Source organism: Ascaphus truei, chromosome 2, assembly GCF_040206685.1.
Source record: "Ascaphus truei isolate aAscTru1 chromosome 2, aAscTru1.hap1, whole genome shotgun sequence".
Taxonomy (NCBI): domain Eukaryota; kingdom Metazoa; phylum Chordata; class Amphibia; order Anura; family Ascaphidae; genus Ascaphus; species Ascaphus truei.
Window position 1 is genome coordinate 134,156,486 of NC_134484.1, and position 16,258 is coordinate 134,172,743.

Here is a 16,258-nt window from a genome sequence, read left to right on the forward strand (position 1 = left end):
AAGAGAATCTTGCGAGGGAACCTTCCACTGTGCCTCACACATATTCTGCCCGTGCTCACATATGAATGCAAAACTTGGACCCTAAATGTGAAAATAACCCGACACCTCAGACAACTCAAAGTATGAAGAGATGTGTATGCTGGCTATTACTGCAAGACAAGAAAATGAATGAATGGGTTCAACAAAAACAAAAATAAGTCTGTGACATGAGTGCAAAGAAATGAAAAGGACAGTGGCCGGACATAAATAGCAAGAAGAAATGACCATCGTTGTACAAAGATGATACTTGACTGGATTCCAAGGGATATGGAGACCAAGACGACCAAATGTAAAACGGGAGGATTAAATTAAAAGAAAATCGTCAGAGCAACGTGGCAGAGAGACGCTTCCAATCGCAGTACCTTGAGGATCATTGGGGAGGCCTTCATGCAGCACTGGATCAAAGGCTGAATATGATCGATATACACAGAGTAAGTGTAGAAAAGGGCACTCTTGTATCTGTATATTCAGACCTGTGAGTGCGTTATTTTTCAGTGAAGTCAATTATAAACAGGCACACACATCTGTATATTTTTCCAAATGTCTAGAACAATCACAAACAGTCATACAATAATTTTGACGTGTCAGTGCTGTGTTCTAACCATACCAGGCATTACGGGATATTCCAGCATCTCACTCCTTAGGTCTGGGACATAAGCATATTTATAAAGGCGGTTGTTTAGATTATAACCTTTCTGACTAGGCACAAAGTGGCATGTTTAATTCATGTTTATGAATTTATAACAGAAAGTAGTGATGCTGTGAGAACATTCCTGTTAAATCAGATGTTGGGTGTTAAGATGGGAGCCCTCACAAAATACATATCTCTGAACCTACCATCATTTTAGGTTTGATGATGAAGTCCTTTTGCCCTCCAACATGGATATGTTTCTTCATGAGACTGAAACTGTTGAACCGGCAGATCAGCAGGCCACTACTGTTCGCTCTCAGATTGAAATCAATATCCTCACAGAAGTACCTGTAAAGCAAAATGGGAACACATTGGAAATGCAACAGAAGCCATGCAAAAAAAAAAAGAAGATGACCAGAATCAAAGTTTCGCAGTTTAAACAGACAAAGTTATAGTGCTGAAAAGCGGTTTAATACGGCAGGCATACGCTTATTCACAACAAGGGTTCCATGTTAAAATGGATGAGAAGAAAGTAACACTGTGCTCATTTGCATGTCTTTACCCAGAATCCCTGACTGCAGTGGAATAACTGTTTGCCAAGCGATAATGGGGACAGACAGGGTTGCAGACCTAACGGAAACATGAAAATACACCACAAGTGGTATTTTTTTTCTTTTTTTCTCCACATCAAATTTTTTATTGGATATCTGGTACAGACAGTAAGCAATCTTCCAACCCATTGTCCTGTATTGGTGTTACCAAATATCCCTTTTTATACAGTTTTGTAAATTCGGGAAACAACAGAGCCGAAAAGACATCACATATAAAAATAACTCGACTCGCTGAGGAGGCTCACAGACAAACTCTGACACACCACAAAAGGAAGGGGGGGATTGTAATCATAGATTTTTAGTTTTTTGTAGTTTCCTCTTAGAACTCAGTTATCAGCTATTTCCTCCGTTCCAATTATGGTTCTGTCCCATCCTGTCCTTGGTATCTTAATAGTCTGCCCTGTCGTCTTCTGTCCCAACTGGTTTGTCAGAGGAGACTGCACTTACACCTATTACTGCCAAATAGTAGTAGCATCTACCCCAGGGATATCTGATTTGTCTAACCAAAGGAACCATATTTTGAGAAGTTTTGTGCCGGTGTCGTTGACCAGACTTGTCAGCTGTTCCATCCTGCAAACGTACCAAATTCTGTTTCTAATCTTAGGAATCGTGGGTATTTCTGGTTGCTTCCAAAGTGCCGCGAGCTCACACCATGTGGCTGTTGCAAAATGTGCAACTAATTTGTGCTCTGATCTGTTAAGCCCCTGCGTGCGCCAACCGAGGGTATTTTTAAAAAAAATTACTTACTGTACAGTTTAAACCAAAATGTACTAAAAATGTGAACAAAATCAGACAGCTGCAACAGATTGCAGTGATTTCAGCTCGACCAGGAACATGATGAAATCAAAAACGGTTTTCTACTAACAGTAAAGACGTTTGTGAAGAGATATTCAACTTGGATGCAAACTCACTACCCACTGCAGTCATTCACGAAGCTAGGGTTGTGTGCGCGCCGCGCGATATGAAACAAGAACAAACGTGAACAATATCAAAAGTGTGTCTGAAAACAGTGTTCGAGGCAGGCACTGCAGGAGTTGTAACATGTTTGCCATTAGCGGACACCCTCTGTAGTTATGCAAATGAGTGCAGTGAAGAAATCACACTACACTCCCAACTTCTACAAGTAGGTCCTGAAAGCTTCAGAGCTGGTTACATAAAGCCGGATTATTAAAGGCATTACAGAGCAAGAAGCCCATTAATGGAACCACAATGTCACCTAAAAGAGGGGGACACATCTGTTAAAAAGGTACAGTGCCACATAGATTAGAAAACCAAAATTAAACAAAATATTTTAAAAAAAGCTAATAGAAAAGGTTTGTCTGCTTTAGTTTTTGAGGAATTTAGTGACAAGTTGAATTTATTGGTAGCCCCTGAATGAAGAATGGTTTGTCAATCAAGGTTTATTCAGGTTTATTACCATTATCCCATCCTGGCCATATCAGAGAGCCGATACAGCTAAAAGGAGGTGGGGAGGGGGAATTGGTGGTATAAGCACTGATCACACAGTGACAACGCACAAAAGGGAGCAGCCAGAGGAAATCACACCCCTCCCAAATCTAACTGTACAATTTAAGGGAAAATGCTTATTATACGTGTGAGATAGGTATAGGTTGAACTTGATGGACGTATGTCTTTTTTCAATTTCATCTATGTAACCATGTAGATGTTAAAAAAAAAAAACAATTAGGCATCACCCAGATCAGACCCCTTAAACATGTCACTGGAATTTGTTCACGTCAGTCCTAGGAGGGATTGACCTTTTATGACCAAGTTGTTATGCAATTGGCCACTGGCAAAACTTAGTTTCATAAATGCACAAAATTGACTAATGCCGCCTCTTTCATTGCCCGAGAACAGATGTTTCCGGCAGTGAATGGGTTAATGTGAGACTCTGGCAAGAGAAACGGTGTCCATCAGTGATCTTCTCAGTGGTTTCACAGCAGATAGGAGAATGAGAAGACCACATGGGCCAAGTGGTTCTTATCTGCCGCCAAAGTCTGTGTTTCTACAGTATGTCTCTGGTAACCAGGGCATGGATCGTAAAACCTCAGTGGAAGAGCCATGAGACATATTGTAATGTCATTTTAGAAATAGCGTATAATCCAATAAAAGAATACTTTTAATCACTTAAGTATTTATAACAGCGGTACTATATTGTCCATGCCTTATATTGAAAGGGGAGTTTCACTATGAAATATTGTACTGCTTGAACCATTGTAATGATTCAGCTAAATTTTAGGTGATCCTGAGCTAAATTAGGGAAAGTACACAGCAGGCACTTGCACTACCCATTACTTTCCTACCTAAATCAGTAAGTACTGTACACCAAGGTTTTAACATACCCCCCTGCAGAGATAATTCCCAACCTTGTGTTAAAACCGTATACCTGTTGAGATCATACTGCACATTCTGGGTAAGGTCTACGTTGAGAAGCATGAAGTCATGAAGGTGGCACCTGGAGAACGGGTGTCTCGGTAAAGTGGAATTCAACTTGCTGTTCCACTTTTGGATGCCCAGCATTGCATAGTTGGTAATCTTTGGTGTTGCTTCAAGATGCTGCAAGACATACTTCAGGGAGACATTCCTACTCGTACTGTCTGTCTCCATAGACTGGCTGCAAGTACAAGGCATACAGGACGGTATTTAGAACTGAGATGAGAATAGGATCCGTCACAAAGATACGAGGGCTACTCAGGTAAACCAACAGCAATTTAGAATTTAAATTGCTTATTTTTTTATTAAACAAAACTTCATAAGAAATTTTTAAAAAGTATGAGTCAGTAGAAAAAAAAAAAAGCTAATTACCCTTAATGCAACCGATATTTATTTTTTGAAACATGTAAATGCATCGCTTTGTCAGGAACGCTGCATTTAAAGCATTTTAGCTACTTTTACAAATGAGGACACCTTTACTTTGCAAGCAAACATCTAAAACTACAGTGAGAGCGGGGCAAAGGTAACCATATACTTGAGAGCACTGGCAAAGGACATTTGAGATTGTAAAAACTTTCAATGCTTTTGTTTAATGAATTGACTTAATAGCCCATGAGACAACCAAGGGTGATCTAGTCCACATTATAAATGGCAAACTAAAGGACCACGGCCTTTGTTTTTCCCATAAGGGCCAATTACATGCACTAAACATTTTCCCAGGTGACACTACTCACCTGGACTGTTCCTGTATGCCGCTGTGTGCATTCCATAGTACACAAGAGTCATCCATAACAACAGTAAAGGGCCACACACATTGACGTTTGACTCCCAAATCCTCCAGGCGATTTCTCTCCAGCTCCAAGTTGTGGAAGGACAGTTCTTTAATCAGGAATCTGGCTGCCCCTGTATTAAAAAAACAAAAAAAACAAAAACAAAAAAAAACAGTTGTCATTTAATTTAGGACAAAAGCTGCATATCCAGTTATTACACTTGAATGTGTGTTGTACAACTATATAACAGAGAGTTGTAAATGGAACTTTTTCAGGTTGGGCTAAAGTAGTGAGTGGAGTACCTCAGGGATCGGTACTGGGACCCCTGCTTTTTAACTAGTTTATTAATGACCTTGAGGTTGGCATCGAGAGCAAAGTCTCCATCTTTGCTGATGATACTAAATTGTGTAAGGTAGAGACTGGAAACTTAAGCAGGTAAATGGCAGATGAGGTTTAATACAGATACATGTAAGGTTGTGCATTTGGGAAACAAGAATAAACAGGCGACATACAAATGAAATGGGGATAAATTAGGGGAATCCTTGATGGAGAAGGATTTAGGAGTGGTGGTAGACAGCAGGTTTGGCAATAGTGCCCAAGTCATGCAGTAGCTGCAAAGGCAAACAAGATTTTATCTTGCATTAAATGGGCAATGGATGGGACGTAAAAACATAATTATGCCCCTTTATAAAGCATTAGTAAGACCACACCTAGAATATTGAGTACAATTTTGGGCACCATTCCTAAGAAAATACATTATGGAACTAGAGAGAGTGCAGAGAAGAGCCACCAAATTAATAAAGGGGGTTGACAATCTTATTTATGAGGAGAGCCTCTTTTCTAATGTAAATAAATCTAAGAGGGGATATGATAACTATATACAAATATATTCGGGGACAGTACAAGGAGCTTTCAAAAGAACAATTCATCCCACGGCCAGTACAGGGGACTCTAGGGGCATCCCTTACGGTCAGGGGAAAGGAGAGTTCACCAGCAACAAAAGGAAATGGTTCTTTACAGTAAGGGCAGTTAAAATGTGGAACTCATTACCTATGGAGACTGTGATAATAGATTTGTTCAAAAAAAGGTTGGATGTCTTTTAAGAAAGGAAAGGAATACAGGGATATATATAATAAGTAAACATGGGACAGATGTTGATCCAAGGAGTAATCCGATTGCCAATTCTTGGAGTCAGGAAGAAATTAACTTTTCCCCTTATGAGATATCATTGGATGATATGTCACTGGGTTTTCTGTTTGCCTTCCTCCGGATCAATATACGGCAAGTAGGATAGAGGATAAAGTATCTGTCATCTAAATTTAGCCTAGGTTGAACTTGGACGCGTCTTTTTTTCATCCTCATCTACTAGGTAACTATACTTTTTTCAGGGGGAGAAGATACCTTATTCACTGCAGAAGAGGAAAGGTTTCCGAATAAGTCATGTTTACTGTTTAAATAACTGGCTGCACTGCTATCCAATGCCCACCCGAAGCATAACATATGGGTCTGAACACCCATCATGCTTTCACACTGGGTGTAAACCCAACTAACCCCAGGCAGGGGCAATAGTCCCCAAGTCCACTAGCATTGTGCGGTGACTTCATATCCACCCCAACTGAAGTCATGATACCTCAGATAGCCACAACGCCTCCATTGGAATAAATACATCCTTAATATCCGTCATATCTACAGAGGCTCATCTCTGAGTTGGGGACATAGCCTGGGTCCCAGCTATCTGAAAGAGCTCCTAGTTCCTCCACTCATTCAATCACGTCGATCTGCAGATACAGGACCCCTAACAGTTCCCAGAATCTTCTTGACTTCCTTTGGGGCCCGAGCTTTTAGCCACGCTGCTCCCACTCTTTTAAACAGTCTGCCTTGTACAGTGCGAAGACCCCCCTCCCCCCACCCTCTCTCTCTCTCTCTGGAAACCTATTCTGTAAAGCCAGGCTCTAGAGCTACCCGTTTACCTAGACATTTAATTAATCACAACCGTCCCGTATTGTATCTTTTCTTGTGTTTGGAATCTTTAACATTGGTTTCTTCTTTTTTCATTTTTATAACTGAAGTGTTTGAGTTTCATTGGGAGAAAAGCGCTATATTAAAGTTATTTATTATAGGTTTTAAGAAATATGTTCAATTCACTACAATGCTATGCCATCCCTTCTTAACCCGTTCAGTGCAGGATATGGCTAAATGCCTCTGCTTTTATTGGGGGAGGTCATAGATGTGCACAAGTGCTTTAGCCCAAACATTTGTTCAGACCAAGATCGGAGATGGATTACTGCAGCTGTGCGCAAACTGGGAGGCGCGAGACTGACTGTGGGGGGCGCGGGGTTTACAGAGGCCCCGCGCGCTTCTCGAACACACTTAAATTAAGTGCCGGGGGAGCAGCGAAGGCCTCTGTAAACCTCACTTACCTTGGCTCCTTCGGCTTCTTAGACGCGTTGCCATGGCAACGTTGGTCATGCCGCAGACGCCTGAGCCGGGGTGAGGAGGTGGAGCACGGAGAGAGGGGAACCGCCGGCAGGGGGGCACAGGGAAAAAAGTTTGCGCCCCCCTGGATTACGGCAAAATAATCCTGCTCTATTACTTACCAACTCCAGCATTGTTGAACATGCCAGGCAGCACCAGCATGATGTGGTTGGACCAGTATTTACGGTAAAGTGGCATTTCATATTCCTTGACCACCAGAATGTGCAGGTGGCTGATACCTTCCATGGCATGGAAGAGATTCAGAAGGCCGTGTTCATGGCGCCCACTCGAAGGCGTGAAAATTGGGCTCTTCAGTATACTTGGGTTTTGCTACGAAAAAAAGTCAGAAACAATAAGTTGTATTTTTAGTTTTTCTCCATTGCACACTGCTGGCGATGTTATCACAACAGAGGCAGACCAGAAGCCACGCTGAAACTGGAGAACCATGTCTGCACCCCAAAGTGCTCAACTAAAATCATTCAACTGTTTATTGAAGCAAGTACAGCACACCATAAAATGACATGAATGCATGTATCTAAATGTAGAAACTTGTATAAATATTCCAACAAACTTTAAAAACGAGAGGTAATGTATTTTATATATATACTCAATCTCCAAATATACCATGTTTAAAACTATATTGGGGTGCACTAGGATAGGCTTGTCCATTCTACACGTCCTGTTTGCAAGAAATAAAAATGTGGTAGCATCTACCCTATGTGGTATATTAATCCAATCCTCAATTTTAAAAAGGTGTTGCTCATGTTTTACAACAAACATCTGGAAATACACATACATATCATGCACACACAAGGTAATGATTATATATGTATATGTATATATATATATTTTTTTTTTTTTCCCCCTTTCTTTTTTCCATAGAACTTTTAATTAATAAATACTTCTACATACAAATACAACATCTGAACGTACAGTAAATAGATGGGAAGCAAACATGATCCCACCTTGTCAGACACCAGGGGAAGGCGCATGCTTTCCAAGTGCTTGCCTTGTTTGCTGAAGACAAAATGATGTTCTTTAGACTTGGGGATGATGAAATGAAGCTGGACTTCTTCTCCCAGCATTGAAGACGAGAATGTGAAGGCATGCAAGGTGGATTCTGGCATCTAAAGAAGGGAGAAGTTTAAGTATGTACCCATATCCCAAGATGCAGTGTGCCACCAGTTTAGTACAAACAAAAAGGTTTGGCTGTTATTGTGAACACACACACAACACATTTAAAGCAGCAATACTACATTTCCCCGTTCCCCCTTCTTTTGCCTCTTTTTACTTGTTTGTATATGTCAAACATGTGACCATGTAGAATCCTACATTCTTACCCAAGCTGGCAATCATTTGGTGCACCGGTTATAAATCCTGTGTGCCTAACATAGTGGCCGCCTTGCAGTTTCAATCAATCCGTCAGCTAGCGTAACTTGGCAGCTACAATGTATTCTTGTATAAGGAAGGTAAAATTATCTATTGTTACAGTTTGCAGCTCAAACTGCTGGGAATATTGGCAACACTTTCCTGTTTGTGATAATTTGTTGCCAAAGATCCTGCACTGCTTGGGAGGGTTAAACCTGCTATAGAAATCAAAGGATATTTTAAAGCTCATTAAAAATAGAATTAAGAGTTGAATTAAAAAAAAAAAAAAATCACTATTATCTAATACTACAGAACTGATCTATTTATAAAAAAAATATTTCTCTATTTCGTAGAATTACTTAAGTAGACTGCAGTCAATTATTTTCTACACCCGGCTTTGTAACAGAATGTAGCCGCAATCCCAGAAATGCAGTGACCAAGGCTTTCTGAACTTACACAGGAGGACCAAAAATACCGCAGCATCTGTTGTACATTGTCGTTTTTATTGTGCACTTTGAGCTTAAATGTCTATTTCGAGTGCCACATACATTTGCTTCTTCATAAAATGGCAAAATTGCATTTGCAGAATCCCGATGCGCCAGAACGTTTTGAAAACAGAAAAATACGTTAGGACACTTCTAGACTGCGGAAAACAGGTCACCAACTGGGGAAGTGCTTAAAGTAATACATCATTTACTATTTTGAGGGGCTCCCCTGCCACTTTAATGCGAGTGTTAAATGAGGCTGTACAGTCTTGCAAGGCAAGTGACTTGTAGAAGTTTAGCATGTAAGGTTTGCAATCAGTCATTTAATAGGAGGCTTTTTCAATATTTTGCCAAGACCAGAAACTGGGTGAATGTAAATCGGCATTAAAAAGAAACCTTAATCTCCTTCGAGTTAACAAGATATCATTCTGGAATATAACCTGTGACACAAAGCATCTCCGTTATTTATGATTAAAATAGATTGGGGGGGGAGAATAAAAAAGGTTCAATATTAGTGCTTTACTTTATAAAATGCAAGTGGATGTGACTGAATTATGAACGTTACTGGAGTTATTTGAACCACAAAAGCCGCGGCCGATGTATACAGTAAACTTACTTACCTGTGCTACAGAGCTGACATCCATGTACTGGTGGCACTGCTCACAGTGATGGAATGTGTTGTATGCTGCATATTTAGTAAGCATCATGGAAACCGTTTCGCGCTTCCTGGATTCGTCGACCTTGATTTCTGCGTCCAAGTCTGTACAGGGAGGAAACGCATTTTAAAAAATGGCTTTCTTCTGATATAAACACACTGTAGTCGATGCAGCCAAATGATGAAATATTATTCGGAAATATATGAAATCCTGGAAGAACAGACGGCACTCTAGCGATCTTGGCAAAAAATGTTTTAGTGGACCAAAAAGTTGATTCTTGTACTTTTGCACTTCGTGTGGGCCGACCGAAACGTTTATTCTTATACCTTTGGCCCAGACTAGGAGCGAAACATTAATCTTTGTACTTTTGCACCACTAAAACATGTTTATTTTTTTCTCCCAAGACCACTGGAGTGCAAGCTTCTTTGTTCCCAGGATTTGAGCACCCGTGGCAGCTCTGCACCGAAATTGTGAGTGCACCTACCCTCTCAGTGATCTTTAATATATTAGTCTGTCCTAAGCATCTGAAAATAAAGGGTCAGCTCTGTAATACTTTAAAGCTGTATACAGTACTCATGTTGAGGTCATACTGTTAAAAGTTGGGTAAAACACAAGGTAGAAGCAGGATATATTCAGTAAAAAAATAAATCTATAGCATCTCTGCCAGCACCAAAGTCAAACAAAAGCAGATAAAGTGCAGAGCATGTTTATTGTGATGCATTTTTTTTAAAGAAAGGTCTGAGGTCATTTTAAATATACTTTTTTCATGTCATGCTGGATTGCTTGGTTCCATGTACTACAGGAACCTGGGATTTATTTCTATTCATTTAAGCTGCTCCTTCATGTGGTTGTGCTCAATAGGGCGGCATTTTGGCCCATTTAAAAGGTTCCTTTCCCCTACTCATGCCCGGCACTCACGCCAGTGAAGCAGCAGGAAACAAAGAACCAAGGGGAGGAGGGGGGGGGGCAGGAGTGTTACAAAGCAATGGAGGATAAATATTTTCATAAAGCTCCCTGAACAAGCGATTTTTTTTTTTTATCAGGAAGATACAATAGTGATCTGCAGATGCAGGACTAAACAAAAGCAGGTCTGTCTGCACACTATATATCAGCATCACAGGCCAAGAGACGGCTACTAAACCCCACATCCCTGTGTGTAACAATTACCCATGTACCTTGTAAACATTATACTCTACCCACTGCTATTCATTCTTTGGTAATACTGAAATGTTTTTCAGTCACGTCAATAAACCTGTTCTGGCCCCCGTTTGATTCTCCTTGTTATGTGACTGCTGTCAGTCCTTAATATATTTGTTGGTACAAATGTAACTCCCTTCCCTGGCTTCTGAGCCTGTTGCCTTGGTAACTCCCCTTTGCTCCTGTGTGAGTTGGACTGCCCCTCCTCTCCCTGCTATTTGGTGCAGCCCCTGCCTTGTTCCAGCAAGCACACTTCCTCTTTGAACCCTGCAGTCATTGTGAGTAGTCACACCTCCCCTATCCCTTGTTAAAGTCAATGTTATTTACCTATACCTAGTGCTTTCCCATTTGCCATTGTAGCTACCCCTTCACCTTCCTTGTTCCCATCCCACAGTGTTTACTGAATACTTGTTGCCCTTTTTATTTATGTGTTGTGCGAAATAAACACTTCGGCATATAAGAAGCATCCCCTAGCTTGGTAAATGGGATGGAGTTAAGCTGCCTGCCTATCCTCACTCGCTACAGTGTTGGAACAGAACAAACGTCGACGTGATTTGTGTTAACAAATAAATCCTTGTTCACCAAATAGGTACTTAAAGTTATGAAAATATTCAAGATCACTTGGTTATTAAAATATCTAGTTATTTTATTAATAAAGCACTAGCTGCCCCCCATCCCCCTCCAGTAAGAGGAGTTTCTCACCTTGTTTAGCCTGTGAAAACCTCTCAGTAAACAGTGGGCTCATGAGTCGATACTTTGGATCATGTACAGTGACATCAAAAGGCATTTTATTAAAGACTTCAATGTCAGGCCACTGAGAAAGTTCTGGTTGGGCGACTTCATCCTTTTCACACTCCTCTACTGAGGGGGGGGGGAAGGGAGGAAATTACATTTTATTTCAAATGGAATAGAATTACCAAAAAGGATGAGAAATCACAGGAAAACAAGACTCCTATTCCTTTAAAATTATACATAAAAACCACATTTCAAAAGATAAAACAGGTAACCTTATACACTACCCAAAATACAGAGTCCTCCAGAAAGCTACAGCATAATTATAATTTTTTTATTTAAATGTAACCACTCAAAGGAAGCATAAAACGGTGTGTAAGGGACTCTCAATACATTTTTCATTTGTACCTTTAAATTAACCATTATCATTTATTATTAGCATGAAAGAAGCAATCCAAGTCATTTATTTATTTTTTCATATGGTTTAAAGCACGGGGTCTCCAGAGCTGAACCCCATGAAATTCAGCTACGAGGGCTCTCCCTCCCCCCCTCCGAGATAAACCTTCAAAGGGGGGTGGCAAACAATTTAATGCTCCCGTGTCACGTAAACCAATTTTGATGACGTCACAGGTTCCTATTGGCCTGAGAACCCTGCTAGCCGAGTAGCTACCCCTACAGCGGTAGGCATCTCCGGAGCTGAAATTAATGGGGTTTATCTCCAGATATTCTCCGCTTTTATCCTATGTTAAAATAAATAGAAGGGCTTTCCCTCACAAAAAAAAAAAAAATCGCATACTTGGATTCCCTCTTGAAGGCACTTTAAACAAAGGCTTAATTATGCCAACTTCATTGCACATTTTATGTCCTATTTAACCATTTACTAATTCTTTGGTTAATCTATAACTCCTTTAGTGCTGGCGATAGGCTTCAGGGCTCACCAATATTTGGAGAGTTAAAGCAGTAACCCTCTTCAAAAGAAGCCCATGAGAATTTAACCGCTACATTATGTCCGAATCTTTCCCCCAAACATACCCTGTTCTGTAACTTTAGCTCTAAATTGTGATTTTTATTTATTTTTTATTACACTGCACAAGGTTATCCTCCCTGACACCTTATACTCCTTGATAAAGCGCCCACAGGTGTGAAACACATAGGTTACTTGTGCCTCTTTTTTATCCATGGAACAAGAATAAAGGTATTTTGTATTGCCCCTGACCCAGACTCCTTTTGGCTGTGCGCTGCTTTTACCGTCTCTTACTGGCTGGGGGCCAACACTCAGAGTGGGCTGGAGGAAAAAAGGGAGTAAACTATGCCCAAAATGGGAACCGTGTCTTATTTAATGTGTGATTCCGAGAAATATTTGTGATGTTATAGGGGTGTGAACCCAGCTCGGAGGAGTTTTTCACCGCTATGCTTCTGAAGAAAGTTTTGGACAACAAGACCGATGTGAACAACGCATTATTGTTTATTGCTCACCCACTGAGAATGGAGGCCACTATTTCAGTGTTTTCAATCTAAATAACATTGGGCACGGTGTTTCTTTAAACGTACTTGAGCACCCATACACAAATCTACACTTAATATTTCAAACCTGTATACCTCCCTCAACGGAGCATGGGATTTAAAAACAATAAAACCAGTGTTGAAAAGAGTAAGCAATAGGCAAGGAATGGTGAGGAGTGCGGGCTGTTGCTTTAATCCCTGCACGTGCTGCGAGACCTACCTGCATGTATCTCTTCCTCGTCATACACATCGACCTCCAGAAGACGGATAAGCATGCGGAAGAGTATCCTCAGGAACTGCAAGTAAGCACCAGTTTTCCCAACCTTTAGAGGGGGAGGACGAGGGGAAAGCATATGGATTTCCGAAATTAATCATTTGTTTGGTTCCAAAATCAGCAATATCTCAGCGTTGTATAACTAACCAATAGCATTTTAAATGAAAATATTTGGACATTAAGTCTATGGGACGAGTCCGACTATGGTAAAAATGAGAAGGGCTGGTGAAGACAACACAAGTGACATCTGACAGGCCTGTAAGTACCCTCTGAAGGTCTTGCATAGCGCCTACACAGAGCGAACCCTGCTACAATGTGTTATACAGGACAAGTACATATTGCACATAAGCATCAGCAAGTAACTATATTTATAAAAGGGACAGATGAAAGGGACAAGCCGTCTGCTTAAAGCCGACAAACTATACAGCTGTCAGATGTTATATTGCACATTGTAACATCTATTTTACATATTAAATCGTGGTATTATGAAGTTTTTTTAAATGATTAAAATGGGCCCTCTTACCAATTTGAGAGATTACGGTTGACCAGCATTTCAGCCCCACTAGTGAAGGACAGAAGTGTTGATCATGGTAGGGCGGCCTGTCGTGATAGTTCATATGTTAATGAAGGTTGGTGGCTGACTTACAGAAGCACTTAGTTTTTGCTATTGGGTGCCTCAAACCCGAGGTGCCAAGGGTATCAATGCCACTCAGTACTTTTGTATAATCCCTATGATCAGTTTTATCGGGTATTTAAAATATGTTCTCAAATAAGTACTTTAGATCAGGGGTGCTCTAACTGGGGGCGCAAGATTTTTGGGGCGGGGGGGGGGGGGGAAGGGGGGCTTTACGGCATTTACAGAGGTCCCACGCTCTCCCCCAAGGCATTTAAATTAAATGCTGGGAGACCAAGCGAGGCCTCTGTAACAAACTCACCTTGGCTTCCAGCGACGCATCGTCATGGTAACCCAGCGTCAAACGTCAAATGACCCACGCCGGAGCTGAGCGGGGGGGGGGGGGCGGATGTTGCGCAAGTAGGGCAGAAGAGCGGGCCGGGGCAGCGCAGGGGGAAAATAATGCACACCCCTGCTTTAGATACTACATATTATATACTTCTGTGCCTGTGTCTGAAGTGAGAATAATAATCATTGGTACACACAGCACACCAGTGAGAAGTAGCACATCGAAATCCCAGAGGGCATTTTCCACTCATATCTGATCAAGTGGAAAGCATGAACAATAATGACCTGCGGTGGTCCAGTCAGAAGCAGACGACGCAGGTGAGCAGTCCTCAATCCCCCAGCCTCACTGGGGTTACAGAAGTCTGCGTGGTGCTGCCTGGCTGCGGTCCACTGCCTGTAATGTAAGGACTGGTCTTCGCTGCTCATGTCTTTGTGCAGCAAGGGTCTCAAGGAGCTCAACCAAGTCACGTCTGCGTGGGGCAAGAGAGAAACCATAGAAAGGGTCTGTCCGCTTTTCTGTGAGGCCAGGAGGTTGTATGCAGCCTTCGACAGTACCACAATGCGAGGCAGAGCAAGATGCACAGTCCTGCTCTCTCTCCCTAACTCACAAGTCCACTGGAAAGCCTGTGATGAAGAAGGCAGCTTTGATGTGGTGCTGCTCGCCATTTGGTTATCCATAGAGTCACAGTCCGGTTTGCAGAGATCGCTGGCTGTAGAGTTTGGATAAGCGCCTTCATCCACAGAGCTAGTTGACATGTTCTGGAAGCCGAGGTTGGCTGGCTGCCTCTGTGTGTCGTCTGCAGCACTCGAGGAACTGACCCCATTCTCTGCAACAGAACCTGCGCCGGACAAAACGATTACAGCTTAGGAACAAGTATGGTGAACAGAAGGGACAAAATGTAAACCAATCCAGTGTCGTGTCTGCGCTCTTCCAAGACCATGCAGAACTAGTTTAACAAAATGCATTACATATTTAAGGAATGGTGTTCTCCCATAAATTACATTGCTAACTTTTGGTGAATTAAAATATATAGGAATTTAAAGACTTTAAAACTTGTCGGTAGAAATGTGCAATATCTGATGCTGCATCCCATCCAAAGGGCCTCATTAATAGGACCGTTTGTCCCCAAAGTTGTCAAGATAAGTATATTTCAGAAATAGACGTGCTAGAATAAGAGGCCTTCCTCTTAACCTGGTGAGAGGAGGTTCAATGGAAAATGTTAGGAAGTACTTCACAGCAAGGCTGGTGAGCGCCTGCAATAAACCACTCAGCACAGAGGGTGGTGGCTGGTATGGTGAAGGGATTCAAAAGTACTTGGGATAGACAAAAAAAAAAAAACCATCTCAAAATATGAGAGTCATGTTTTAAAGAAAGTGGGCTGACTAGATGGGCTTAAGTGTTCAACTGTTATCCATGTCTATGTTTACATGGAAAGTTCGTGCACGTATATAGAAAACTGTATGGGTCTAGCCAGTGCTGGGATCCCTACAAATACATGGAATAGTATTTCAAAACAAGCTCGGGTCCACAACTTAAGGTATTTACTAGTTGAGACAAAGGATTTGTATAAAGTTAACAGTTCCAACAGCATTGTGCTTTGTTTAAAAATATATAGCATAATGGGGTGTGGGGGGGGAGCCCCACCGTTAAATTGTATTCAGGGCTTTAAAGCAGCAACACAATTCAAATCCTCTATGGTAGTATTTGATAATTACTGTATTAAATTTTTTTTTTTTTTAAATTACGCCTGTTCGTGCTAAATTATCCTCCATGGATAGAACTGAAATGAAACAGTATTTGTATTTGATCAATTCAATGCATTATAAAATGACAGAATCAGCAGATTACGTTACCCGAGGTTCCAGTGACTGCGCTGCTGTTACTCTGGGGTCTTTCAAGGTCTATGAGCAGCTCTCCAGAATCATTGTCGCTGATGTTAACCTTGTCCACCACCTCCTTATCACTGAGGTCCAGAGCCACCATCGGTTCTCGAACAGCCTCTTTGGACACATAACAGCAGGCCAGGCCTACTTCTTGTTCCAACGCAGTACGAGTTAAAAAGCTGGAGTCAATTAGCCGGAGGTCACAGTATTTCAGCGATCTAGAACATAAAATACCAGTT

General features: G+C 41.4%; 1 protein-coding gene across 6 annotated transcripts in view; it reads right to left on the bottom strand.

Moving 5' to 3' along the window:
• The window catches only part of GREB1L (GREB1 like retinoic acid receptor coactivator), a 104,570-nt gene that overhangs the window by 6,607 nt on the left and 81,705 nt on the right, over positions 1-16,258 (bottom strand). For 4 of the 6 annotated variants that reach the window (XM_075585205.1, XM_075585207.1, XM_075585203.1 and 1 more), the window contains exons 21-30: positions 15,990-16,237; positions 14,421-14,974; positions 13,121-13,223; positions 11,368-11,526; positions 9,433-9,572; positions 7,925-8,086; positions 7,082-7,289; positions 4,449-4,617; positions 3,668-3,895; positions 877-1,018 (exon numbers count right to left, since the gene is read on the bottom strand). In XM_075585205.1, coding sequence (XP_075441320.1) covers positions 877-1,018; positions 3,668-3,895; positions 4,449-4,617; positions 7,082-7,289; positions 7,925-8,086; positions 9,433-9,572; positions 11,368-11,526; positions 13,121-13,223; positions 14,421-14,974; positions 15,990-16,237 — 2,113 coding nt within the window. The remainder of the gene's footprint in view (positions 1-876; positions 1,019-3,667; positions 3,896-4,448; positions 4,618-7,081; positions 7,290-7,924; positions 8,087-9,432; positions 9,573-11,367; positions 11,527-13,120; positions 13,224-14,420; positions 14,975-15,989; positions 16,238-16,258) is intronic. The other 2 variants (XM_075585206.1, XM_075585212.1) reach the window with 1 other exon arrangement.